At 36.9% G+C, this 27416-nt stretch overlaps 2 protein-coding genes across 2 annotated transcripts in view; one reads left to right on the top strand and one right to left on the bottom strand.

The window, feature by feature from the left end:
• LOC146000094 (uncharacterized) overlaps positions 1–13704 on the bottom strand; it is an 80337-nt gene extending 66633 nt beyond the window's left edge. The window contains exon 1 of the mRNA XM_083137429.1: positions 13579–13704. Within this exon, the coding sequence (XP_082993555.1) occupies positions 13579–13671 (93 nt within the window). The 5' untranslated portion in view covers positions 13672–13704. The remainder of the gene's footprint in view (positions 1–13578) is intronic.
• Positions 13705–14439: 735 nt separating this feature from the next.
• The window catches only part of LOC146000093 (putative tubulin polyglutamylase TTLL2), a 216575-nt gene continuing 203598 nt past the window's right edge, over positions 14440–27416 (top strand). Inside the window, exon 1 of the mRNA XM_083137428.1 lies at positions 14440–14693. The gene's annotated coding sequence lies outside the window, so the exon portion shown is untranslated. The remainder of the gene's footprint in view (positions 14694–27416) is intronic.

Raw genomic sequence — 27416 nt, 5'->3', positions numbered from 1 at the left:
AACCTTATTATTGTTAATAGCACGTATACAAGGTGGGGATCAGGGGACTCGACCCTCTCAGGAAATTTTTCAGTTCACACTAGATAAAATTTGGTTTTTGTTTTCTTGAATAATGTGACGATAATTTAAGGAGAGAAATAATTATCGAGGCAAGACGGAGAATGTTGTATAACCTTTAATAGCACGTATCGAAGGTTAGGATTTTTCAGTTTCAGTTTTTGTCTTCTTGAATAAAGTGACGCATTGGCCGACAGCGAAATTTTCTTGCATGGAAGAATGTGTTCCTTTTAGTTTCCGAGCTGCTGAAGACGAATCTGAACTTGGTTTCTGTCCTGCACCCTCAGATTTGGAAATAATGCCAGTTATAGTATAGTATAGAATGAAATCGCAGAGCTTCATGTTGGCGGCCTTTGTGCCCCTCTACTAATTATCCCAGAATCACAAATGATACCTCGTTGGAAAGCTTATGGAACTCTGAATCGAACGAGGTTCTGAGTTCCATAAGCTTTCCAACGAGGTACATTTGAGACCCATCACGCCCAATTTGTAGAAGAAGAAGAATAAGATAAGAAAATTGGGGAAAAAATTAATTTTTGGAGAACTTGAGGTAAGTTTGCAACACTTACAGTTGCGTTACGCAAACATAAACTCAGTAACACACACCCTATGCATTAAGTTGGCTAAGGGCCGCTTTTTTTATGTCCAGTTTTTCTTTCTGTTAACTATCTGCCAGTTGGAGATAATCGCCACTCTTAACCAGCACCGGGTTTTTCAATGTGAAAGTAACTGGCAGTTAGCAAATCGTAACTTTGTACCCCAAAATGGTATGTTGGTAATGCTGAAGTGATTTGAAGTTGTGGATACATTTACTGCTTTTGCTTCCTTGTTAACCTCCCCTTTTATTCCTACGATAATATCTAGTTCTCGAAAACTGGCTTTAATCGCGGCGTTGAGGACAAATGATAAGATGACAGGACAATCACGAAAGAACATTGACAAGACAAAGCAGAACCCGTCATAGGATTACACTGGCTGTGAGTCCACATACCGGAGCCTCATTAATCTGCAGCAATGTAGTCCACGGTATACTACGTGGAAGAAAGGTTGATACTTGAGCGCCCTCCGTAAACACCACTCCCTATTATAAATAATATTGGTGGTTTAAGCGTACGTGGATGTGTGTGCGTGTAACAAAAAAAATCATTACGCAATATTAATGATGATGTTGGTATTGAGAGTAGAATTTTACTATAAATGGATATTGTCTTGTCTGTTATTTCAGTTTTTATAATGTAACATGGACGCCGACATAAGCCTTGAGCGGTGTATACTTTCGCCAAGATAACTGAAACATCGGAACTACAGACTTCTCTTCCTCTTTCTTTAATTCTGGCACTTCCATGCTAGGGTTTCAAATGCGGTGATGGATCAGTAATATGGAAATTTAACTTCAATAAATCCTCTGCTGGGTATCTCACGTATATAGTTTATACCAGAATCGAACCTAGCACCTTTTGTTTCGAGGCGTTCATGTTACCCACTACTCTTCTGGGAGATACCTGTCTATTTTCCAACTGGTTGTGAACTTCAAGAATGATGACGCTGGATAACAAATTTTACATACGTTTATGGTATAATTTAATAAAAAAAATACTCTTGTTTGTGAGTGCAGAACTAAATATTTGATGGCAGTGGATATAACAGATTTCGCACAGTTATTGGCTAATTTTATTTTTATGCGTGAGTCGAACGTGGCTTTTTATGCACCCAGCGATGCTACTTCCTTCAACCCACTTTTACAGTTCTTACAAAATTTCGCTTCCGACATGTAAGCGTAATACGCTATGAAACCAGATGCCCCAGGCTCTCACTCTGGTCAAGCATGGGTGTACTATGCTTGTCCCATCACCATTTCTTCTGTTCATCATTCATCCTCACCGCCGCGATTAACGAAAAGCAACGACAAATAACCAACCTAGAAATGGAATTAGAAAACGTTCTCTCGAAATGGACAAGTTGAGTACACTACCCCATGGGAATGAGATTTCCGCTTCTATGAGTAATGATTGATTGACTTGCTTTATTTTGCTTCGCTTTTTGTGTCACTTTTGGCTAATTTGCAAATATGACGATGAGTGATGATATGATGAAATAGATGAATGGACACTCAAAAACATCCCATGCTCAGGCCAGGATTCGAACGCAGGACCTCTGGCGTCGTAGCGCGATCTGCTAACCACTCCGCCATCTTCCTTGAGTAATTATAGAAATGATAACAGAAAGCGCTTTAGAATTTGAAAGCTAATGTATCTAAAGCGTGTAGATCATTGTTAATAATTTAGTACATACCTCGTTATCTTCCATAAATGAGAGGTGGTTTATTCTTCATCATAGCCATGTGTTAGCGGCAACCCCATTCCCCCTGAAGATTTATCTTGCAACTTCTATCACACGCATGACACTATGACTGCCTTCGTAATCTGATACAGGAATGAAAATTGTTTCCAAAGAGCTCCGGAAGGATTTACGTCGATCCCGAGGGACATATGTTACCGCTTAACAGTCAATCGGCCTGAATTTTGACCTGGCAGCAGTATTGCCACAATATGATGGTACAATATAGCTTTTCAAGGGACAAAATTTCCCTTTTTGGACCAATTTTTTCCCTTTACCTAAGCAAATTATATAATATTAATAATAATAATTAGTAGTAGTGGTAGTAGCAGTATTATTAGTGGTGGTGGTGGAAGCAGTAGTAGTACGTAGTTAAGTATTCCGTTCAATTCGTTATTCGTTTGAATAAAATATATTTAAAAAAAAATCACATTTCGGTTTCCTCACTTCCTGACCAGATGTTCTAGGTTTGAATCTGATCAGGAATCAATTTAGTCGTTAATCCTCATCGTTACTATTTATCCAAAGATGCATAAAAGCAACACAAAGGAGCAGAAACAAGTAGAAATAGCAAAATAAATAAATAACATAAAAATGTGGATATGAAATTCAAAATTAACATAAACTGTAATAATGTAGTCAGATGACCTTAAAATTTCCCTGCAATTGTGAAATTTTTAATCGAAATTAGCTTTTCCCTTTTGGCTAAAATTTTGGTCCGAATTTCCCTACAAAAGGGAAATTTCCCTTCATTTGGCAACACTGCCTGGCAGGGAGGAAAAGTACATTTTCAAGAGACCTCCTAATTCCTTTAACGGGACGGGTTATACTCTCTTAATGCTAAGCCTTGTCTACCTAGAGGAAGTAAACTTTCCTTCCCCCTCCCCCCCGTTTTGGAACCCAATCGCCACCACTGACCTTAAACATACAATTGTGAGGTTCTATCTATACCCCTTAAAAAGCTAACTGAAATGTTACATGAAATGCTTCCGTATAAAGTACTGTCTACTACAAAAGTTCTGAAAGAAAAGCTTCCGTCTAGAGCGGACATTACTCTCTTCAGTGACAACATATTTTTGTATCTCTTTCATAATATGTCCACAATAAAAAAATTGTAATCTGATCCCTCTTTTTGAATAACCCTGTACATTGACTAACACAGGAAATTGTAATACAAGTAAATATGTTAGTCACGGAGTTTACTCGATTCCAAAAGAACCGGAAATGCGTTTGAGTTGCAATGCTACTGAAAATAGCTTCAGTTCACGTGCATTCGTTCATGAACTTCCTGTGGACATAACAATTATAGTAGAAGTGGATGAATGTTTTGTAATTTCCACCCTTTTTGAAGGGGGTACTTTTCCCCATAAAATACACTGTTACTCTGTTATTGATTTTTTCTAAATATTTCTCCAGTTTATTAATTTGACGCTTTACATAGAAAGATTATAACGATAAAAGTTGTTTTTGGACTTTTGAGTCGCCGTTTCGTTTACGCTAGAACATATTTTTGGTTTTACATTTCTAATTTACACTTTAAAACCGCTTAAGAAAACCCAAGGATTCTTTACTGTTTTTTATTACAAACTTCTAAAATGAACTAGCGGTTAATAAATTTTTAATTTGCCCTGGAAAGCTGGAGAGCTTTGTTTTACATAGTTAAAAACTAATACAAAAATTACCTCCAGTTGCCTTCGGTTAGATTAATCTTAGGTTAGTAACGTGGATTAATAAACAGAAAATAAACACTTTAACCTCAATTAAAAGAATATGGTCGACCTACTTACGAAATTTACTCAGCGCTGCACTTTCACTTTGACTGTAATCAACACTTCCGTTATAAAAGTAAACATCTCGAGAGCTCTCGACACTAGGGGGGGGGGGGGGGCACTATTGGCAGAAGCTCCTTGATGTCTTCTTTCCGCCGCTTCTTCTTTCCCTCGAAGATCTTCAACGTCTATCCCTCGAAGTAATTCACCGCCGCATTCATAGTTCAAAGGTCGAACTTGGTATCAACGTCGTCACCTCGATTAACAATTCTCAGTTCACAATTACACGCTTGCAGTGTTTTTTTCACTTCTCGCGCTATAAAAGTTGCCATGAGAAGACAGTTTGTATTTGAATAAAATTCCGCGCGCTCTTTTCCCAATCACGCGAACGTTCAAATGTCCGGAACACAGATCACTGTTAACTGTTCACTAGGCAAACGACATCTACAAAAACAGTCCACGAATATCTAACTGCAACTTTCTGCCGATAGCACTATCAAATTCGCGAATTCTTCATACTCAGAGATCTCGACGCCAACTGCTGCATGTAAACTTCTGCAGCCAACGCGCGAAGCAACGCGGCCTTTCACTCAAAGGCTCTACAAACACTGCTGGAAAAACTTCACCGCGTTTTCCTTTGTCCCTTTACACAATGCATCGTAAGGACAGTTCATTTTCCCCGAGGGGTGTTAATCCAACCTCCTTCTTCTCGGAAGAAATAATCAGTCCTCAAAATAATAGGTTATAGATGTCCCCTCCTCTGAAGAGACATTAGATGGACTGATCAAGAAGAGCTAATGTCTTTTAGAGTCTATTCCTCCCCTTGAATTTTTTGACCAGACCTCGTATATACATTTTTCACACTCACATTACAGTTATCATTTTTTTCTCTAAATACACATAACGATATCGATATTCCTTTATATGTAGCACAAAAATATTTGTAAGGTATGATTTTCAGTTACTAAATATGTGTATAATAATTACAATGATTTCACGTGAATTCACTACAATAGAAATTTAAATATTTACTCTTGAATTCACACATAAGCACCATGTGTATTCATTCATCTAAGAACTATTAACATTCTATGCAAACTTTCCAATATATATATTATCATAGTTCACCTATCTTTATACATTACATAAAATCAACTTTCAATCATTATCACTATACGGTCTATCAATCCAGTACAAGTAACATTAATCAATCACATTTAGTCTTGCAGGTTTTCGAATTTTTTCAACTGACTTACATAAATTTCTCTCTTACAGTTACTACAATTCCATAATTTTAAATTTTCCACATGTTGTGATTCAAGTATTTCTCCAGAGCAACGATCAAGCAAATCAAAACTTCCAGAATTAATTTGCTTTTTACACAAATAAGGACCCTTATAAAGTAAACAATATTTTGCTATAACTTTATTAATTAAAGAACTCTGATTTCTAGCCTTCCGGAACACCAGGTCCCCTTCTTGAATTTCCCTTCTACCTTTCTCTTCATTTGCTTTCTTCTTCATATCCTTTTCCCTAATTGTTCTGGTCCTTGCTTCCACCATTATCAGCCGTTTCTCCCATTCTTCTGGAATTTCTTCTAATTTTAAAGCAACTTTCAGTGGGTTATCTATTTGTTCATTAAGATGAATTGTGACTGGCGCTTCCTCTAAAGTGTCATTGATAGAATAATTTAGTAAATTTACAACTTTCGCCACCTGTTTAGGCCAATCTTCGTGAGCTTCATTGCAAAGAAGTCGCATTAATCTATTAATTTCTTGATGGATTCTCTCCACGAGATTAGTCTGCGGATGGTAGCTATTACAGTAATAAACCTCTACTCCAAAACTGTTCATTTTCTCCTTAAATTTTTTACTAATAAAACAAGGTCCTCGATCACAGATGATTCTCTTAGGTATCCCTAGGTACACAAAATAGTTATTTACAAGTTTTTCCAGCACCCTCTCAGTTGTTGCAGCAGTCATAGCATATGCCACTAAATATCTTGAAAAACCATCCAACACCGTTAGAAGAAAATTTTCTCTCCGGGAACCTCTAGGTAAAGGTCCTTGCAAATCCACAAACACTTGTTCTCTCATTCTCTTTATGCGATGTTGCCTCAAATTAGACTTCGGAGGGTGCTTGTCAGCTTTACTCCTGGCACAAATCTCACAGTCATTAATCCAGTCTTTGATATCTTGCCTCATTCTCCTCCAACTAAACGTCTTCAAAATTCGATCAAACGTTTTCTTCAATCCAAAATGTCCTGATTGATCGTGATAAACGAATAACACATTACCAATCAAATTTCGAGGCAAACATATTTTCCACACTTGTTCAAAGTGAAAATCTCTAATCATCAACACTCCAGACTCAACTTGGTAATATTTTAGTAGCGGTCCTTTTCTCTTAACATTTTCTACATTTTCGTCAGTTTCTAAAGCATCAATTATTTTCCTCATTTCTTCATCTTTTCTTTGTGCTATTACTAAATCTTCTATTTTCAGATTTAAATCTGATAAAGAAATATTTCCCACTACATTAACAAACAATTTCTCCTTTTCAACTTCAGGCTGAAAACGAGACAACAGGTCAGCTAGATGATTTTCCGAGCCCTTTATGTATTCAATTCGAAAATTAAATTTACTCAATTCCAGCGACCATCTGCATAGCCGAGGGTTCCAATGTTTGGCCGCGGTCAGCCACTGAAGTGCTTTGTGATCGCTCAAAACAACAAATTCCATGCCCGCGACATATACTTCAAACTTTTTAATGCAGAATAGTATAGCTAGGCACTCTAATTCTGTAATCGTATACTTTCTCTCAGCCTGATTTAGTTTCCTACTAGCATAGTGTATAATTCTCCGTTCACCATTTTCAAGCTGGAACAAATATCCACCTATGGCCATAGTAGAAGCATCACAGCTGATGTAAAACGTCTGTGAAAAATCTGGATGGTACAAAAGCATTTTCTGCGCTATAAGAGTTTTCATTTCATCGAAGCTAGACTGCTCCTTTTCTCCCCAAGTCCATTTTTTATTTTTCTGTAAAAGTTCCGAAAGTGAAGCTATTACTTCCGAATAATTAGGTACGAACCTTTTGACCCACATGAAGCTTCCTAATATCCTCTGTACTTCCTTTCTGCTACGGGGGATCGGTAACTCCACTATACTCCTGACTTTATCGGGGTTAACTTTTATTCCTTCTGCAGAGATAATATGTCCCAAAAACATAACTTCAGATTTTCCAAACTCTGTTTTCTTCAATTTCACTGTCATTCCAGTGTCCCTTATGCGTTTTAAAATCAAACACACGTGATTTATATGATCATCAAAGTCTGAATCAAAAATTAAAATATCATCAACATACACAATACAAAAATCAGATACATTGCCCAAAACATGATTCATCGCACTAGTAAATGCCGATACTCCAGTCGAAATTCCAAAAGGCAGCTTCTTAAATTTATACATTTTACCATAAAAAATGAAGGCTGTACAGTCTCTACTTTCTTCTGTTAACGGTATTTGAAAATACCCTGCACATAAATCAAGATATGTAAAATACCTCTTGCCATGAAAGCTCGCCAATATTTCTTCTAAACTTTTCACTCTATTATGCTCCAGTCTGATTTTAGCGTTAGTAGTACGAAAATCCACAACTATCCTTTTCTCGTCAGAACGCGGCTTGGGTACCACTAACAAAGGGTTGAGGTAAACAGAATGTCCCAACTCAACAATATCATCTTCTTGCCACTGACCTATTTGTTTTCTAACTTCCTCTCTCAAAGCAAACGGAACAGGGTAATACTTTCCCACAGCTGGTTCATTATCAATCAGTTTAATATTATAAGTGAATTTATTGCAAGTCCCAGGCCGATCCGAAAATACATCTAACAAAAGAGCAGTTCTATTCAACATTTCTTCTTTTTGCGCCACCGTCAGAGCAGTAGACATTTCCATGCGAGCTTTCAGGTCTTCGATACTCGCGTCTCTAACGTCGCCAGTTTCTAAAAATGCTACGGTCACCAAATCGTACATAGTTCTCCCCTTTTCTTCATAATCACATCTTGGCAAAAATCCGATAACTACTTTTCCACCATTAGTTTGAAATAACATTTCTTTCTCTTGAAAATTAAGAGTAGCTTCAACGGTAAATAAAAAATCGCTACCCAGAATGGCAGACACATTCAAATCTCTAACAACAATAAATTCCATGAGCAAACTAGCATTTGCCAGAACAGTCGGTATTACTGTTTTCCCCATCACTCTTGTTTTGTTTTTTCCACTATAATCTATTAACATAATATTATCTACCTTTTCTAGAGAAGGCCTAGTCACGTCAGACGTAATATTTTTCCATGTATTAGCAGAAATTAGCGATACCTGAGAGCCGGAATCCAGTAAACAGTTTACAGCTTTACCATTCATTTCCACTTCTACACAAATAGAATGTTTAATTAATTTTCTCTTTTCCACACTGTTCAAAATTTCATTATTACATTTCAAGTTTTCAACTTCCAGATTTTCATACTCCCTTACATCTACTTCACAAATATATACAGGTTGCAATTCTAAAAGAGTCAAAAATTCCTTCATAGCTATTTCATTCCAGTGAACTAAGTCTTCACGTCTGCCTTCTCTCTTTAGTAGGTAACGTTCATATTTGCTTAAATCTATCTCTCCATTCTTCATATAAAACATCTTTTCTAGATCCACAACCTTCACATGATCACACTCTTGATTTTTTATTACTCTATTAAAATACAACAATTTTTTCCAATGACCATATTCCGAAATATGAGCCACAGCCGGAATAGGTGGAACAGTACACAAAATAATCTCATTACTTCTTTCTTTCAAATACGACACTAAGTAGGAATACATTTCCTCAAAATGCTCCTTTTCAGTAAATCTCATGACATCATTGGTCCCTACAAGAACTAGAACGTTTTCCCATTTACAACTTGCACCTTCCTTTCTTTCTTTTTCTTCCAAAGCATGAACAAGCTCAGAGACTCTACTTCCAATAACACACAATTCTTCCCAGCCGCTTTCTAAAGTCATTATCTCCGGAAATTCTCTCCTACAAAATATTGCTAATCTTTTTAGTGAACTATCTCCTAATAAAGCATAATTTTTCAAACTTAAAACAGAATTCTTAAGGTCAATATTTCCAGAAACAGCAGTATGATCTTTAGTAATTTCAAAATCCAATTTTTGTTTCTTCCTTGACCTCACTTCTCCTGCCTCTTTAGTTTAATTTTTTTCACATCGACTTCTAACACAAATGCGTTCAAGAATTTCTGTAATCTCTTTCCTTTGATCTTTTAAGTAATTAGTGCTGTTTACCTGATGGCTTGGTAAACCTTGCAAATGTTCTCCTCTTGGGTTTACTTGTTTAACTTTATTTTTGACCTGTTTATAATTCTCACTATCTAAATCATTAGTGTTCTTAAGATTAGTCTTTACTTCTTCATCAATGTGTTTTTTCTTCCGCGCACTTCCTAGTGGCGGAACCCTGACTCGTTTTTTGGGGCCTCTCGAGTATGGATTTCAGCACAGACAACTTCATCTTCATTTCCGTTTCTTCGGGTAGAAGATTCGGGATTTTCATATCCTGGATTCTGAAAGTTTACATTTTCCGGACGTTCCGAACTGTAGGTTCTTTGTTGTCCATTCCACTGCTGCCGATTAAATCTTCCATCTCTTCCAAAGTTACGGTTACCAACACTTCTGTATTGATGGCGTCGGTTTACTGTCGGACTTCTTTCTGCTTCACTAAAGTCTCTGAAATCTTCTCTCTGAGGATAATTGAAATTATCTCGTCGCTGTGAATTAGGAGCCTCATTAACATTGCTGATCATATAATGTCTTTCTTCCCTTCCGCTGGCTATGCTCTCGTCATTTCTCCTACCTCGAAAGGAATTATGGTTCTTTTGCTCCATGCGCAGTAATTCGTGCCTTCTCAACAAGTCAGCCACCGAAGATAAGGTCTTACATTTAGCTGTTAGTAGCATTTCCCGAACTCTAAATGGAAGTTGATTCGCGATTAAGCTCACACATTGATCTTCAGATAAAGTAGGCTCGAGTAACTTAAGTTGTCTAGCATTGTCCCAATAAAATTCTTCTATGGTTTTTCCACTGCCAGGAACAAATTTTTGTGCGAGGATTTGAGCTAATCTTACAGATTTCAAATCTTCCGACTCAAAAGTACTCAAGAATTCCTTCCTTAATGTCCTGTAATCCTTCAACTTATATTTATTCTCTACATACCATAATTTCGCTGTTTTCACTAGAACGAAAGGTATGACCCTCATGTACTGGTGTTCATTTAGCTCCATCAGTGTCATACTTTCCTCGAGATTTTGTAGGAATTCTGAAGCTAATTGTTCATCCATTTCTCCCGAAAATTTCTTTAACTTTGTAATCTCGCTATATTTAACACCAGCTGTCCGACCACTCATCGACAAAACATCACTTGCATCCTTGGTTTTAATCAATTCAGCTTCTAATTCCTCCTTTATTCTAACACGATTATCTTTTAACTTTGTTTCTAACTCTCCTAAATCCTCCTCTCCATTCTTTTCCAATTGGATCACTCGTCTTTTAAGAGCATAAACCTCCCCAACTAAATCTTTCTGTTGACTTTTAATAATATTTTGCTCCTGAATCAGACATTCCTGTACTTTCTCAGCACTCCCTTGCATCTTTTTACAATTATCTCTAACTCTGCTAATTTCCTTCTCTTGAATTTTCATTTCGCTCTCCAAAGCCTCCATTTGCAATCCTAAAGTCGTCTTTAGTTCGTCATGTATAATCTGACAAGAATGCTTGTGATCTTGTAAATCACATTCTAACTCTTCCAATTTAGATACCTTAATTTCTAACTTCTCCAATTTATCTTCTAGCCGTACGCTCATTTCTTGTATGGTTCGTTTACTTTCCTCCACATTCTGGTACAACATGTCAAATTTATTATTCTGCTCTTGCCTATCTTCTTCTCTAAATTTAAGTTGCTCTTGCCTATCCTCTTCTCTAAATTTAAGTTGCTCTTGCCTATCTTCTTGTCTAAATTTAAGCTGCTCTTGTTTATTATTCTCCATAGTATGACACAAGATATCCAATTTCCTATCCTGCTCTTGCCTACTCTGCTTCATAAATAACAAAAGTGTCGTGAGGTTAACATTCTCTTCATTTTCGCTAGTTAATTTTGGAACACCCTGTGCACTTTCTTCTCCTTTTCCTTCCTTTATATTTTCTTTTTCTGACAAAACGCAACATATTTTGCAAGAAAAATCTCTTCTATATGCAGATCAAATTTCGTAAATTCTTCTTCGCTCATTCCCGTGCAAGATTTATGGTACCACTTTTTACAAAAACTACATTCTATTTCCACCTCATAACGAAGTTTTTTGCCACAACATTCAAGTATTTCATCCCAGCCTATTTCGGGTGCTTCGTCCTGAGACGGAGAGATCGACCTTCGGACCATGTTTGTATCACCGACCTACTTCTCGCTAGCTCGCTAATCCCTTAATCCCTTACAGCTGCAGCGAGAGGGAGAGAAAGAAAAAAGAAACCTGTTCTTCCGATCTTCCACTTTCCTACGTAGAACACCAATATTTTACATACAAATAATCCGATATCAACATAAAATGAACATGATTTCTTAAATTTAACATTGTATCTCAACAAATAACCAGAAGGATTTCCCGGGTTTCTGACACCATATAACGATAAAAGTTGTTTTTGGACTTTTGAGTCGCCGTTTCGTTTACGCTAGAACATATTTTTGGTTTTACATTTCTAATTTACACTTTAAAACCGCTTAAGAAAACCCAAGGATTCTTTACTGTTTTTTATTACAAACTTCTAAAATGAACTAGCGGTTAATAAATTTTTAATTTGCCCTGGAAAGCTGGAGGGCTTTGTTTTACATAGTTAAAAACTAATACATAAATTACCTCCAGTTGCCTTCGGTTAGATTAATCTTAGGTTAGTAACATGGATTAATAAACAGAAAATAAACAATTTAACCTCAATTAAAAGAATATGGTTGACCTACTTACGAAATTTACTCAGCGCTGCGCTTTCACTTTGATTGTAATCAACACTTCCGTTATAAAAGTAAACATCTCTAGAGCTCTCGACACTAGGGGGGGGGACACTATTGGCAGAAGCTCCTTGATGTCTTCTTTCCGCCGCTTCTTCATTCCCTCGAAGATCTTCAACTTCTATCCCTCGAAGTAATTCACCGCCGCATTCATAGTTCATAGGTCGAACTTGATATCAACGTCGTCACCTCGATTAACAATTCTCAGTTCACAATTACACGCTTGCAGTGTTCTTTTCACTTCTCGCGCTATAAAAGTTGCCACGAGAAAACAGTTTGTATTTGAATAAAATTCCGCGCGCTCTTTTCCCAATCACGCGAACATTCAAATGTCCGGAACACAGATCACTGTTAACTGTTCACTAGGCAAACGACATCTACAAAAACAGTCCACGAATATCTAACTGCAACTTTCTGCCGATAGCACTATCAAATTCGCGAATTCTTCATACTCAGAGGTCTCGACGCCAACTGCTGCATGTAAACTTCTGCAGCCAACGCGCGAAGCAACGCGGCCTTTCACTCAAAGGCTCTACAAACACTGCTGGAAAAACTTCACCGCGTTTTCCTTTGTCCCTTTACACAATGCATCGTAAGGACAGTTCATTTTCCCCGAGGGGTGTTAATCCAACCTCCTTCTTCTCGGAAGAAGTAATCAGTCCTCAAAATAATCGGTTATAAGATTTCAGTAGATTTTTTATGTTATTCCACTGACGTTTCTGCGAATTCCGATTTCGACGGCTTTACTTCGTATTTCGAAGTAAAAGTGACGCAGGGGGAAGATGATAGGGCTATACCCTATTGCGTATTGTTTCATTTCAAAACGGATCTTGGACCGTATTCAAATTGATCCGGAAAAAAGATTCTCGGGTCGTATTTAAGTTGATCCGGAAAAACTTCCTGGACCGAATTGAAATGTTTTACAGATACAAAGGATCTTTACGGTCCAGACCAATTTACCATTGCTGATTTTCTCTCCTGGACCGGAATTGAATTTATTTAAGACTTCAGGACCTTTAACAACCCTGAAATAAACTCGCATCATATTTGACAGTGTTGTATCTATACATTCATAAAGCTTTACCTTAAAACCTAAATCTTCCACTAAGCATACCTGCAAGTTCGTATGTATTAAACAAGCCAGTTTAACGTGTATAATAGGGGAAAAGGGAATAAGTGATCTCTATATTTCAGGTCGAATATAAACCGAACGCAGGCGTTTCGAACTTATTTTGAATATGTTCTGAAATGTTGCTATATTTACTAAAAGCAAGACGGCAAGCGAGATGAATCTAACACTTACATCAATATTCAGCACTCGTTGTTCCTCAGAAGTTAAACACTGCAAGAGAGAGAAAACTACGAGAAGAATCAGCATTTTCCAGATAGCAGCCATCGCTATAGCAGTTATGAAGCAGGTGTTTCAGTCATATAGTATATATAGTAAGATCATGTACGAACAGATTGCACAAGATCCTAGGTGTACAGGATTTCCTTGTGGAACAGATGTGGTAATTCAGATTTGCTCTTGATAAGAATAAGAGAGTTTTAAACATCCGTTGTGCATTGCACGATTTTTTTATGTGTATTTTTCATTGCGGCTTATAATATATTTTGACTCTCCTTGCATCTGCGGATGTTGCTTCTTTCAGTAGTGTGGTGCGGAAAAGAGGATTTCCTGTTGAGTTAGTGAATTGGAAGACTGTAAGCTGTTTTACAATTTCCTTTATTGGAGGACTGCATGCTGTTTCAAAATCCTTTCATAGCTGGCTTTCAATTCATCGTTCACACGCACTGTCGCTTTACTAGTGCACAACTTTATTACACTCTTAATTTTGATACATCCATTGGAAGCAATTCACAGAACTTTCTCTTCTTTTGGCATATGTTCACTTCTCTAAATTTCTTTCGTTTCTTCTTGTTTTAAGGATTTTCAGTCAATATGTTTTCGGTGCAAATGGAGCGCAATCATTCTCTAACTCTTGTTCCGAGTCCTCGCTTAATTCAAGGACTTCTGTCTGTGTTTTCTTACGTTTTCTTTTCCTGTGGAATCCCCGCTAACCTCTTCGTCTCGTACCGGGATCCGCCACTGTCCCTTCCACATTATCCGAGTGCGTGGGGCTGGGTTGAGTTCGACGGCCGTAACCGGTGGTTCTGTGCTGCTGTCGGTTCTTATGAGAAGATCACCCTCTTCTTGCTCGGTTCTGGTGGGTTGATCTTCGTCGGTTTTGTGCAATCCGTGTGTATCTGGTTGGGGAGAAAGTTCGTCCCGTTTCTCTCTCATTTTGTGGGCCGGAGTCTTCAGCATCGACCGACCCAATGTGGACTTTCATCTAAGTCGCTTTCTCATGGAACCCCGCAGCAAGTGCCTACATCCGGTGTCCAAGGTGGATTGATTTAGAACAGGATTTAAATCAGGTAAATTTTTAAAGAAAAATACTCATTTAAAACACTTTAAACAAATAATTTATAGAATAATGTGCATAAGGATTTTGTACAGGCCCGTACCCAGGGGGGGCAAGGGGACCATGCCCCCCCCCCCCTCGAGCTATGAAATATTTTGATGCAAACCTACAAAAATATCATGGTTAATTTTTAAGAAGTTACAAGAATATAGATTTTCTTCTTGTATAAATGAATGGGTTGTCTCTGGAGAAAGGGAGGTTCCAGAAGTCTGTAGTCTACTATATTTAGTAATTTTAGTTTTATAACCATTGATGCGAAGCTACTAAATGTTCCAATTTGGTCGGGACAGTTCACCATATATACTCCCTGTTTTGACTTTTTTCGAACTGCAGTCTTGATGAGAAAATGTCCTATTTTGTGGCTAATTCACATTCAGACATGTTTTTCATTATAAGGATAGTTCCATAGCGTTAGTGGTCACATTCAGGGTACGAATTCCCATGGCGCAAGGGGGTCTCCCACCTTCCCACCAACGATCTTGTTGTATTACAATTTTTCCCCCATTAACATTTTCCGAGGGTAAGAGTTTGTGTTATAACAACAAATATAAGCAATTAGTTTGGACTCCAAACATACTTTACTAAGAATAACATCATAAACACATACAAAGAAGCAAAAACAAAGAATGATGTCGGCCTGTAAGTGAATGTTGCACACATCTTTTGTTCTCTCTCTCTCTCTCTCTCATATTTCCCTCTTTACTGCTGGTAACATCATGGGGATAAAACGTACTTCTACAGTCATAGATAAGATTCTAAAATTATATCAAATTGCACAATTAAGAAATGGAGCCGTAGCTGCGAAGGTGGTTGTCCTTATCACCCTAGGCCCCTGGAACATAGAAATTAGACCGACCTGTTATTTCTCCTCCATTTCTCACCTCCTTTAGTCGGAAATAAAACATAGCATTTACATGTTAATTTAATAGGAAACTAATGACTTCTGAGATTTTCTCATTTTTGTCCCTCCGCCTAGTTATCTTTAATTTGCTATCGATTTTGCAGACAGATATGAACAATAACACACACTGCTTCAATGAAAATGGTGTGGGATGCACAACCGACTGTCCTTTTATTAGCCACATTTCTTGAATACCGAGATTTCTTTTCATCGGATTCATCGGAAAAGAGTAAGTACTACATAAAATTTCTACAATGTCTAAGTATGCCAGCTACATCTAGGTAGGGGGTTGCAAATTCGGTGCACGGGGTGCAAAAATCATTCTCGTCCTGGGAGCTGAAATCTCTAGCTACAACTCTGATAAGGAAATGTTTCCTTTCGAGAGACCATTTATAGATTTACACCATTATACAAACAAAGCACAATAAAAGTATGAAAATATAATTATCATTTTTAATCTAATTTCTTGACATTTTGAACGAGTCGTTAAGGGAATTAATTTTCTAGTTTATACGTAAATGTAGCAAATTATTTTATATATGTTTTAAATATAAACATATATAAATTAATTAATTATTTAATAATTGACATATATTTCATGACAATTTTTTATATATATGAGGCGTTGAGGATACTAAGGGCGAACTCAACATTGGGCGATTTTTTTTCCAGAACTGGGTTTGTCAGGCATTAGTGAATATGATAGATAAGGTCTTTTGTTCAAGACGCCCTTCTAATCATATAAAACTAGGGCTGACAGAAGTTCTCCTATCCTCGAAGAGCGGTACAGCTCCGGATACGAAGGGCGAACTCAACACCCTAGCTCCCTGCTACTCGGACTCTATCGCTTGGCACATGGCTTGGATGACTAAATCCGTTTAAAGTTCAAATCACAAACCCTGAGACCTTCTGTAAACAAAACCACGTGCATACAGAAAGCATTGCAAACTCATAGAAGTAAAATAATCCACACGAAAATCCAGCGTTGTTACAGGATTCATTACATAAGGTAAAACAATGGCCAATTTGTAGTATGGGATACGCTGCCGCAAATGACGTATCACTTTAAACCCAATGCTCTTTCTTTTTATACTTATTGCTTCACCTTTACGGTTAACTCTTTGCACCAGTAATCATTTCCCATGAATTTGGCTTCTTTCTTTGAATATATTTTACTTGCATTTTTTAGACAAAATGATATAACATGGTAATAACATGGTAATGTATATTTCTAAGGATGATATAGATAGGAGTGTATTTGAAATTTGTTTGTAAATTGTATCTTATGTAAATAAAATATATAATGGGCATAAACAGCCATATGCATTGCTGTAAGTCCAATAAATATATTGATGATGATGATCAAAACAATACAAAGAAATTTCGTAAATTTATTGCGGTTGGAAACTTTGACAAGCATCCTAATAACGATTTTTGTTCTGCTAAATGTAGTGCACTTCGTAAAATAACTTGGTGACATGGCAAGGCAAGATAAGTGTGAACATTTTGTAGTAATATGCATTGTAACTTTCAATGAGCTTAGAGATTTGTGTACATAATGATATTTTATAACATTGGTTATTTTCTAAAAATAATCATGTGAACAGCAAGAAAGTAGTGCAACTTAGTAATTTTGCCTGACTTATCCTTAGAAAAATAACATGCCGTGTTCTATGCGTGCGGGAAAGTCTTCGTGTTCTCCGAGCTTGTTTTCAAAACACCAACAAGGACAGCCTTTGAAAAGGGGTGAGAAACAGATTGTACTCAATATTTATGTAACGTTCTGTCAGTGGTATCCTGAGAAACCAGTAAATGAAGTGGTTAAGTTGGTATCCCAGTGCAATGGTGTGTCAGTGTCTGCAGTTTTAAGGCTTATGAAAGAGAGAATGACCGGGAGAGTAACAATGTATGCGGCTGCATATTCGTCTGATGTTTTGAGAGCGAGTTCTCACATTCAGAGGCTCTTATATAAAATGAATAGGTGCGGCGAACTATGAGTGTAACAGCAGATGATTTCGGTCATGAATCAGCTGACGCGGAGTGATACATCGAATCGGTGAGACCGTTTGTTTACAGAAGGTCTCAGGGTTGGTGATTTACACTATAGTTTAGTTTTCCCGTCACTTCTATTGCGCACGTTGGTGGAATGTTATCACCATCTCATTACATGAATTATGGATAATCAAGTTGAGGGATACTCCAGAAAGCGAGGGAAAAACGAGAAGACGTGGAAGAAGGTGGATGCAAAGAAGAAAAGGAACTATGGCGAAGAATACGTATCGAGACAGACGAATGTTCCTTCATATTCATTTTCTTTGCTCACTTTAGAATGTTTGTTATATATAATATTTCTTAACACATTTAGACATTCCAGAGCGAACATAGCTTAAATGCCTTTTTTGTTGAGTTTGCCCGAGTGCAAAATTTCTTCAATGTGTTTTTTTGGAAACCAGTATTTGTTGAGTTCGCCCTTCGTATCCGCACCGCCTCATATAACCAAGGTGATTTCGGGTTTGGCCCCCGTCTCAAAAAAATCCTTGGTACGGGCCTGATTTTGTAGATATGAAAATCACTTTTGATGAAAGTGCCTTAATCTCGTAATCATTTAGTGGTGTTTATTAGGCTCTAAGAGAGGGAAAAAATTGGGTGAAGCTCATATAAAAGGAACTGTAATAAGCAAATTGTAAACAGGCTTAAGTGTCTCTTAATTTTAAATTACATAATTTTTATAGGCAAAAATAACAAACCATTTGGGCCTTCCCCAATGGCGCAGTGGTTGCGCCATAGCCTTGTAATCAACGGGTTCCGAGTTCGATACTCGGTGGAGACACATAGTGGTTCGGATCCCATATTAAACTGTAGATCCAGTACAGATTAGTCTTACTGTGCACAAAGTTGACTTAAAACACCTTCATTCATTCATTCATACTTTATTGGTTTTAGCTACACCAATTGTCCTAAAAATAAGTCATGCAAATAATATGATACTGTTACATCAAATTACAAATTTCGAATACATATAGTTTTCACATTCTACATCAATATCGTGCAAAATCTAAAATTGATAAAAAAATACAATTTCTATATCTGGTGACTATATCAAATTACAAATTTTGAATATTTACAATTTTCATATGTTTATATTAATATCATGAAAAAATCTAAAAATGATAAATACAATTGTTACATCTGGTGACGATATGAATTAGGATAAAGAGCTTGGAAGAGGTATTCCTTTTTTTATTAGATTCTTGAATAAGATCTCCCTTTGAGTGGTATAAAGTGGACATTGAAATATAACATGATGAGCATCTTCCTGGTCTAGATTGCACTTGTACATAGGTGAATTAACTACATTAATTTTATATAAATGATGATTTAAACGTATGTAACCTGATCTCAATCTTAGTATTAAAACTAAAACTCTGGGTATATTAAATGTATAAAACCATGGAGTCTTATTGTTTAATTTAGTACATTTGTGTATGAATGACCCATATGAACATATTTGTAATCACGTGTTCCGGGTTCGATAACCGGTGGAAACACATAGTGGTTCGGATCCCACTTTAAACTGTAGATCCAGTACAGATTAGCCTAACTGTGCATAAAGTTGACCTAAAACACCAAACCAACCAACCAACAAACATTATGTGTACAATAATATACAAAAGAGTAACCATGTTAAACCGTATGTGTGTCATTATCATTAAACTCGAAATAAACATGGTAGCTGATATTTTGCAAACTATTATTTTAAAAAAAATCAGCTACAAAGACTTGTAAATAATACTTTGTTGTGATTATATAGTACATTCAGAATGTTTTATATTCACCGGAATAAAAGTTATTGAAATTATTAGAGTTTCATTAATACATTCAACAAACATTTCTATAGTAGGTTCGTATATATACAGTATCAGCAGAATATATATATATATATATATATATATATATATATTTTATTTGCTTTAATCAAATTGTTCAAATATTTTACAGGGCCGTTTACCAGAAAAGAACTTTCTTTATTGAAACATATATCTATATGTACGGTGCCATAAACATGAAGCAATTTTAAGAATGTTTTTTTTTTCTAAAATCAAAACAATCGATTGTCCTTCCTCTTGGGGACTTCCTTGGTGTCTACTACGAGCAGTCGTAAATGACACTGCAGGCTTTCTTTCAACTTTATTGGTTCTTTGCTCAGCACGCATATCCCAAACTGGTAGATAGTGGCATTACATGGTGCGAGTCTTATGCCCACTTTAGACGAAACCATTTTCCTTAGAATTTTTCTTAACATTTATGCCATGACCAAAAAGCTACCGTGTAAAGTGAGAAATGTTATGGCATTTCAGATGCCATGGCATATTTCATGGCATTTCTCAAGGATAGGGTCGGTCCTATTTTCGTAGCATTTCTTGTAGCATAACCAATCAGAAGCGACGTCACTGTCACGAGTGCAAATGTAATGGCGGGCCAGTGAGATGTAAACATTTTAGCTTTTCCAATTGTAAACACCGTGCACACAGCATTGACGGTGTAACTCGACGTGCCTTTCGTGCTGTATGTATTGTACATTGTAATTGAAACAGCTAACCAAAACAAGGGCGATCGGAGGGGAGGGCCCCCTGGAAAATGAAAATCAACCAAAAATGATATATTACACACATATAATTTCATTTGAGCCACAATAGTACGTGTTTATTATTGCACGAACATGGTAAACTCAAATTTAAGAAACGTTTTTTTTGAGGGAACAACACTATCATTGGGGAAAATGTGCCTTGTTTGGCCCCCCCTGGAAAAAAATACCTTCCTTGCCTCTCCCTGGAAAAAAATCCTGCGGACGTCCATGAACCAAAATGCTTTCGTGTAAAGTACTGTCTGTTATAATATTTTGGAAGCATTTACGTAGCAGTTCAAAGACGAAGGAAGTTTCTCGTCATTTTCTGCTTCCTTGGTTGAGGACGGTGCAGAGTTACTTTTCCGTATTGACGAACGACATGGTGTAACTCTGCTGTGGTCTCTATGTGAAAGGTTCATACATAGGTTCATATAAACACTTCAGTGTAGTTGGTGTTCTTCAGGGGTACTTTCCCTCTGCAACTCCTTGTCGTCAGAGTTGGAAGGAGATTCTTTTTCAGGGGATTATTTTCTACCCTCCTGACTACGTTCTACCGGCATATCGCCGTGGGATGGCTCCAACCAGACCACGCCTCCTTCTGTACGCTCTGGGTACTCTGATGGAACAGTCTCCAGCTCAATACTTGCACTCAAGCATGCAACCTTCTATAACACAACAATGTTTAACATTCAACAATAATTGTTCATTATTGAAGCTTGTTACAGTATCTATGAAACTATATTCAGAAACTGACAGACTGACACGTACAGAATTCTATTCGTACTTTTACTTAAAGTAAAAGCTCTTTATTAAGTTTTAATACCAGATTTTCTTACAAAAGTAAAGAGATGCTGGCAGCTGCAGGATAGTATGTAAGTTTTTTTTTAAAAAATGTTATTTTTAGTCAGTTTTCTGCAATTTCTAGCTAATAGCGACCATGTGGATGAGTAATGATGTGATTAAATTAAATTAAACATCTTGATGACAAACTTCGAGAGCTTCTGTTTCCATCTGGGCTAAACTCTCGATTGTGCATGTTTCCTCGTGCGGTGTGCATATGTCGCCTTTTCCGCTAGAAGTCGCCGTGATTTCCTTCAGCTACGACTGTTCTTTCATTTCGTTTTCTTGCAAGGTGCCTTTCCAATGGAAGCCCACGGTCGTCTGTTTCCTCACTGGGTTACCATTGATGAGCTTCGTCCAGTCGTTGGTTTTCCTCAAGATCATACCCTGACCTCATACCCTCTTCCAGTACCTCTTCCAATTACTGGACTCCAGCATACTCCCCCAACCTACCTCCCTTGTTTTTCTTTTTTCTTTTCTTTTTTTCTACATTAACCACTGACTTGCCCTTCTCCTCGTTCTCTTTAATATCCTGTATTTATGCTCATATTTCTTGCTTCTTCATTTTTCATTTGTATTTAATCCTCTCCTTTATCTTATTTTTATATTTCTTTTCATTTCTTTTACATATTACCTAACCACTAATCAATGTAGTGATTTCCTTCTATATTTGCAGATTCTAACATCTACAGTGTCTCTACATCTCCATGTACTCTTAACCTTTCATTTTTATATCTCATTACTTGGTTTTATTATTATCATTATAATTATTATTAATATACGTACATTTTCTTAACCAAATCTGTTCTGGCTTCATCAGAACAGTTCTTGTCCGTTCCACTTTTTGTAACCAAAATATAAATTATACAATAAAGGGAAAAAAAGAAAAAACGAGGAAATCCGTAGACGTTCGCGAAAAAGACGCCCAGGGTTTATTATAAAGTACCTGAGCAAAATCGTATACCTCCGAATGTATGCGGGTGGAGGATGGGCATTTTGGGGGGAATCCTTCCTTTTTTAATTAATGAATGTTCACAATCATACCCTGACCAACCACACATCTCTCTCTATCTTCAGAATCTCCTTCAGCTGCTTCAATAGCACCCCACAGTGCTACGTCGCATGGACTTTCCCCGAGTGTGTGTTCCATCACGTTGTAGCTGCTTGGCAACTTTACAGGAAGGTCTTGGGGGAGGAGGAGGCAGAAGAGGAACATAGCAGGGAGGAGGAGGAGAACAAGTTGGATGATTCCGAATGTCCTTGTAAGTGTTCATTCACTTTAATTTAATTTAATCACATCGTTACTCATCCGCATGGTCGCTATTCGCCAGAAATTGCAGAAAAATGACTAAAAATAACAATTTTTTTAAAAAAACTTACATACTAACCTGCAGCTGCCAGTATATCTCCGATATTTAAACTTAATAAAGAGCTTTTACATTAAGTAAGAGTAGAATATAATTCTTATAGGTGCCAGCCTGTCAGTTTCTGGATGTAGTTTCATAGCTACTGTCACAAGCTTCAACAATGAACAATTACTGTTGAATGTTAAACATTGTTGTGTGTTAGGTCACGTTCACGTAAGGTCTACAAAATAATGTAGGATGTAAAAGAAGAAGTTTCGAACTTAAGGAAAGTAAATATTGAAGCAGAACGTGAACTTGATAATTCTCTACTTACAACCTTTATTTTAATATAGCCATTTTGACTTTGTTGCTCATTACTTTCATCAGTTCATTTTGAATTTCAGAACGCGGATAATAGTTGTGAATCTCATTTTATTGCATATGTCTGAAATGTTCTTGAAGTAATTGGTCATATTTGAAAATCAATTTTATCAAATCTGTGAAATTTCCTGAATTTTCTGTTGTTGCTTCTATGGATAATGTTTCTCTCTGTTCTCGAACCGATAAGTTATGAGAAGCCAAATCTTATGTTACGCTTATCAACCTGTGTTGTTGTCAGTGACGAAGATATAGTACAAGCAATGCAAGCACTGCTTGCACTATTAGAATAGCAGACTCTCTGCTTGCGGCCGCCAACACAGGGAACCAAAGCACCCAAAGGATCACATGGCGACGCGTGAAATCTTGGATAAACGGGCCTCAACCCTCAGAGAAAAGCTGAGCATCTTAGTGCTTCTCTGAAAGCAGCTGAAAGTAGAAGAAAACATTGCAAACAGACCAATAACCAATGTGTGACTTTATGAGCACATTAATAAGATCACGAGGATACTGATAATTATTAATCATAAAATAACTGAAAGAAGCTATTATCATTGCTCTAAATTTCATGTAGATCACATAAATTACAAATTATTTTGTATTTCGCGAATTTTAAAACGAGTCAAGAATTTGACATTAGGGGTTGGGGCAAAGGTGGAAAGGGCTTTGGAATAGAACTTTTGGGTGGGAAAAAAGTATCTTAAAAAAAGAACAAACTTCTGATATGTGTAAACAGCACAAAAGTAAATTGCATACATTGCACACATTAAGAACATAAGAATATTTTGTATTATTATGGCACTATATTACTTAAACATTGTGTACATACTTTTTCTGTTGTAATGATTCTGATTCCACAGCGTAATTTCTATCTCGAAACTGATATCTTCTCTCCCGTGAGTGATAAAACTAAGGAAATAGGTTGGTATCACTTTCTGTCGTTTCAGAGCTTTTCAAAGTAATCTTGTTTGGATTATTTTGTAGTCGGGGAAGGAACTTGTGAGGAAGTGAGTGTTTGTTGCTGTGTTTGTACTCTGAATTAATCGAAACGAACATGGTTAATCAGGACGGTTTAATGTGGGATCCGAACAACCGTAGAATGTGCCTGAACCGGGTATTGAACCCTGCACCCCTTGACTACAAGGCGACGTTACCACTACGCCGTCTAGAAAGCCTTAGGGGCAGAGTGTGAATTCATTGAAGGTTGGCGGGGGGATCTTAATCTACACACACATATACAGAGCGATTCAGAATTCCTATTACACACTTCTAGGGGTTGTAGAGGGGACTTAGTTGATCAAGTTGTGAGGAAACGTACCGTTTTGACATAGATGACAAGATAATATAATTTCACATCTCCCGCTTCACTGTAGGCGATGTCTTCAGTCACCTGATGTCATGAGTGCTGCTTCCAACGTCCTTTGTTTTCAATTCGGTGTGCTTCAACCTTCACGTCAGTTTCCCCTACCCTCCCTAGCGGGTCTTTCCTATTGTATCCACTTTCAAGGTCAGTTGTCTTCTTTCGCTTTTACCCCGTTTCGCGGTACATGAACCCTACTTATGCAAGCACTAACAATACCAGAACTTCCCTCTCGCGTTTCAGAAACCTTTTCATTAAATTTTATTTTCTATTGGGTTCCCTTTTGCTTAACTTTTTCATTAGATCTTCTTTTGCATCGATTCGTCTTTCGCGTTACAAAATCCGAGCCTATTTATTTAGTAAATATGCAGCGTCTTCCTTTTGACATTGTGAAAACCTTTTCACTAAAATTTCTTTTGTACGTACACTTCGCAACATCTTATTTGACCACCCTGAAAAATTTCAAAGTCTGGAATTCGTAAATTTGGCAGCATAGCGCTTCAGAGCCAACTAAGAGTAGCCAACTTTGCAACATTTCTTCTTCCTGAATAAAAACGCTCTTGTGATTTTTTTTTCATTCTTTCACATTCCATAAAGTAAAGATACCCTAAAGCAGTAATAAAATATATGAGTAGACAAAAATTGTTAAGTGGAAATACGAATTTTGAAAATATTTCAAGATTTTCGTTCTGAATTTGAAAATAGGGAAATTTATGTGTATTGTGAAACACTGAACAGGTTCTCACCCACCTGGAAAGAATTGCAGCCACATTTGAATGGAAGAAGGCAAATTTATGATGATTTTATGCGAAATGTTTAGTAAAGATACCTTGCACAACACCACACGATTCTGTAAAGTGTGTCTTTTTGTTGGTTATTGGCGAAAAATGGTTCGAAACTCCGGCACAATGTTGCTTCAACTGAGATTAACGTGCTTTACTGAGCTTTCTGTTAGCGATCTCTTGGAGTAGTTGATTAGATGACGGCACTTTCGTTTTTTACTGTTTTCGTCAAGATCGAAACATCGTAGGTTCAAATCCCAGCCTTTCCTGATTATTTTTTTCCATTTTATTTACTGAGTACCAAGTGTTCTAATAACGTAATACAATATTATATGATATTACTGTAAATATTTATGCGATGGATGCTCAGTAGCGGCGATTGGGTTTCAAAACTGATGGGGCAAGGTGGGGGGAGGTGGAGGGCAAGGACAGTTTCTTTTCCTTGGTAGATAATGTTTAGCATAGTGCGGGGTCATCTGGGGTCATCTACCCCTCCACACTCCATAATCGTCGCTACTGTGCATGCCTCAAGTAATGCTTCTACTAATGATTTTAATCTTTCAGTGATTGGCAGGATTTTAGGAAATACTTTTCCTTTCATTCAGCTGTTATAAGTTAACACATATTAAGAACTTACATGTCAACTTTCTGCATCCGGAAATGCTGGACATAAATCGCATAAATATCAACGGAAATATCCAAGAAACGTAGATAAGCATTCTCGCCCAAAGCCGTTTACTTCCCGAAAAAGATTTTGCAAATAAGTAGGTTTGAACCCATGACCTTCCATTCTATAAGCAAACGACCCCCCTACACCACACGGTTCACGTTATTTTATGCACTCGGTTCGGATCCCACTTTAAACTGTAGATCCAGTCCCGATTAACCTTACTATGCATAAAGTTTACTTAAAACACCAAATCAACCAACTCATCTCCTTTCAGAGTGGGCCTTCTATGATACTGTATTCGGCCAGCATTCGAAAATACAGTTCTGCTTCGCGTACACCAGAGTGTAATTGCATTTAATATTGTGACTAATTTTACTTTCAAACTACAGATTAAAGCGATAAAAGTGTCCAGAAAAAGAACCTCAAAGTAGATCTTCACACAAAGTATTTTAATACATTGCCAAACATTTCAGTTAAGAATAATATTATGCTTTTCCATTGACCGTATTTTCGATTCATGGTGAATTTGCTAAAAGGACCATGTCAAGAAATCTAAATATGTAAGTTTTGATAGTAAATGCATTTAAAATGCACGAAACACGAAACAACAGGGGAGGAGAAAGATAAACCTCAAAAATAAGTAAAAATGTAACAAAAACTGTTAAAAATACTGAAAAATAAACTAAAAGTCAAAAAAGGCCGAAAAAAGCAAAAAATATGTAAAATAGAAAGTGTTTTCCGGCTCTAACTGAAGGGAATCGGACATGATATCAGGTTTAGCATTGTTTTTAAGGGTCAGAAAAAAGTTGATTTTTCATCAACTTCCGGACCCTAATTAGTAATTATGACCATTGAAAATTTGGATGTAGCTTACTGAAAATTTTCTTGCTGAGGGATCGTATCGTCCCATATATCCACTTCATAATAAAGAAAAACATCACGTTTCAAAAATGACTTGGAGTTTTCCACCACGAAAATATGTTTTTCATAGTTTGAAGTTCGTTAGTATTATCTTTCAAGGTTTCCATTGTATTAAATTCACACATACTTTATATTTCATACGTTCCTCTCTCTTTTCATACAGTCTTTGGAAAAAAGCTGAAGTTTCTTGTCAAACGGGGTCTGGTTCAAATGACTCCTTTTCGCTCTCCTGTTCCTACTTTAAACAAACAACAAAATACTTCGTAACTAAACGATTGCTTGTTCAAAACAAGGATTTTTTACACAATTTACAAAATATGACAAAACGCCAATAGACATGTTCATCATTTTTTCCTTTCAGCGTTTCTTGATTTTATCTGAATTCGTTTCCTCATGAAAATTGCCATGAGGAAATTATAGATATGACATTATGTGTGAATTGGTTTCTTCAAACTGGTAGCAAATTTTAACATGAGCTACCTGGAGAAGAGGTTGCGTGCTTGATTCGTACGAGGGAGGTCGTAGGTTCGATTCTCCACCTAGGCAGGATTTTTTTCAGGAGTATATCGTTGGGTGTGAAGTTTATCCACCGTGCTAAGAAGTTAACATTGGTCTCTGTATTTTACGAGAGGAAAGGAAATAGTAAAATAAAGTTATTTCGATGATAGGAGGAAGTCACATGCCACGTGGAATGCGCAGAATCAAGTTACATAGAGCTAAGTCTGTAATGGTGGTATCGAATATTGCAAAGTTAGTGCGGAAAGTTTGTTATATCTGATACTCGTACTTTCTGTTCAAGGAAGACAAACATTTTAGATACAAAGTAGTGAGGAATTTATTCGGCCTACGTA

The sequence above is a fragment of the Lepisma saccharinum genome, chromosome 16 (assembly GCF_977018435.1).
Source record: "Lepisma saccharinum chromosome 16, izLepSacc3.1, whole genome shotgun sequence".
Lineage (NCBI taxonomy): Eukaryota > Metazoa > Arthropoda > Insecta > Zygentoma > Lepismatidae > Lepisma > Lepisma saccharinum.
Note: the sequence above shows the minus strand (reverse complement) of the source record. Positions and strands in the feature narration are given on the sequence as shown.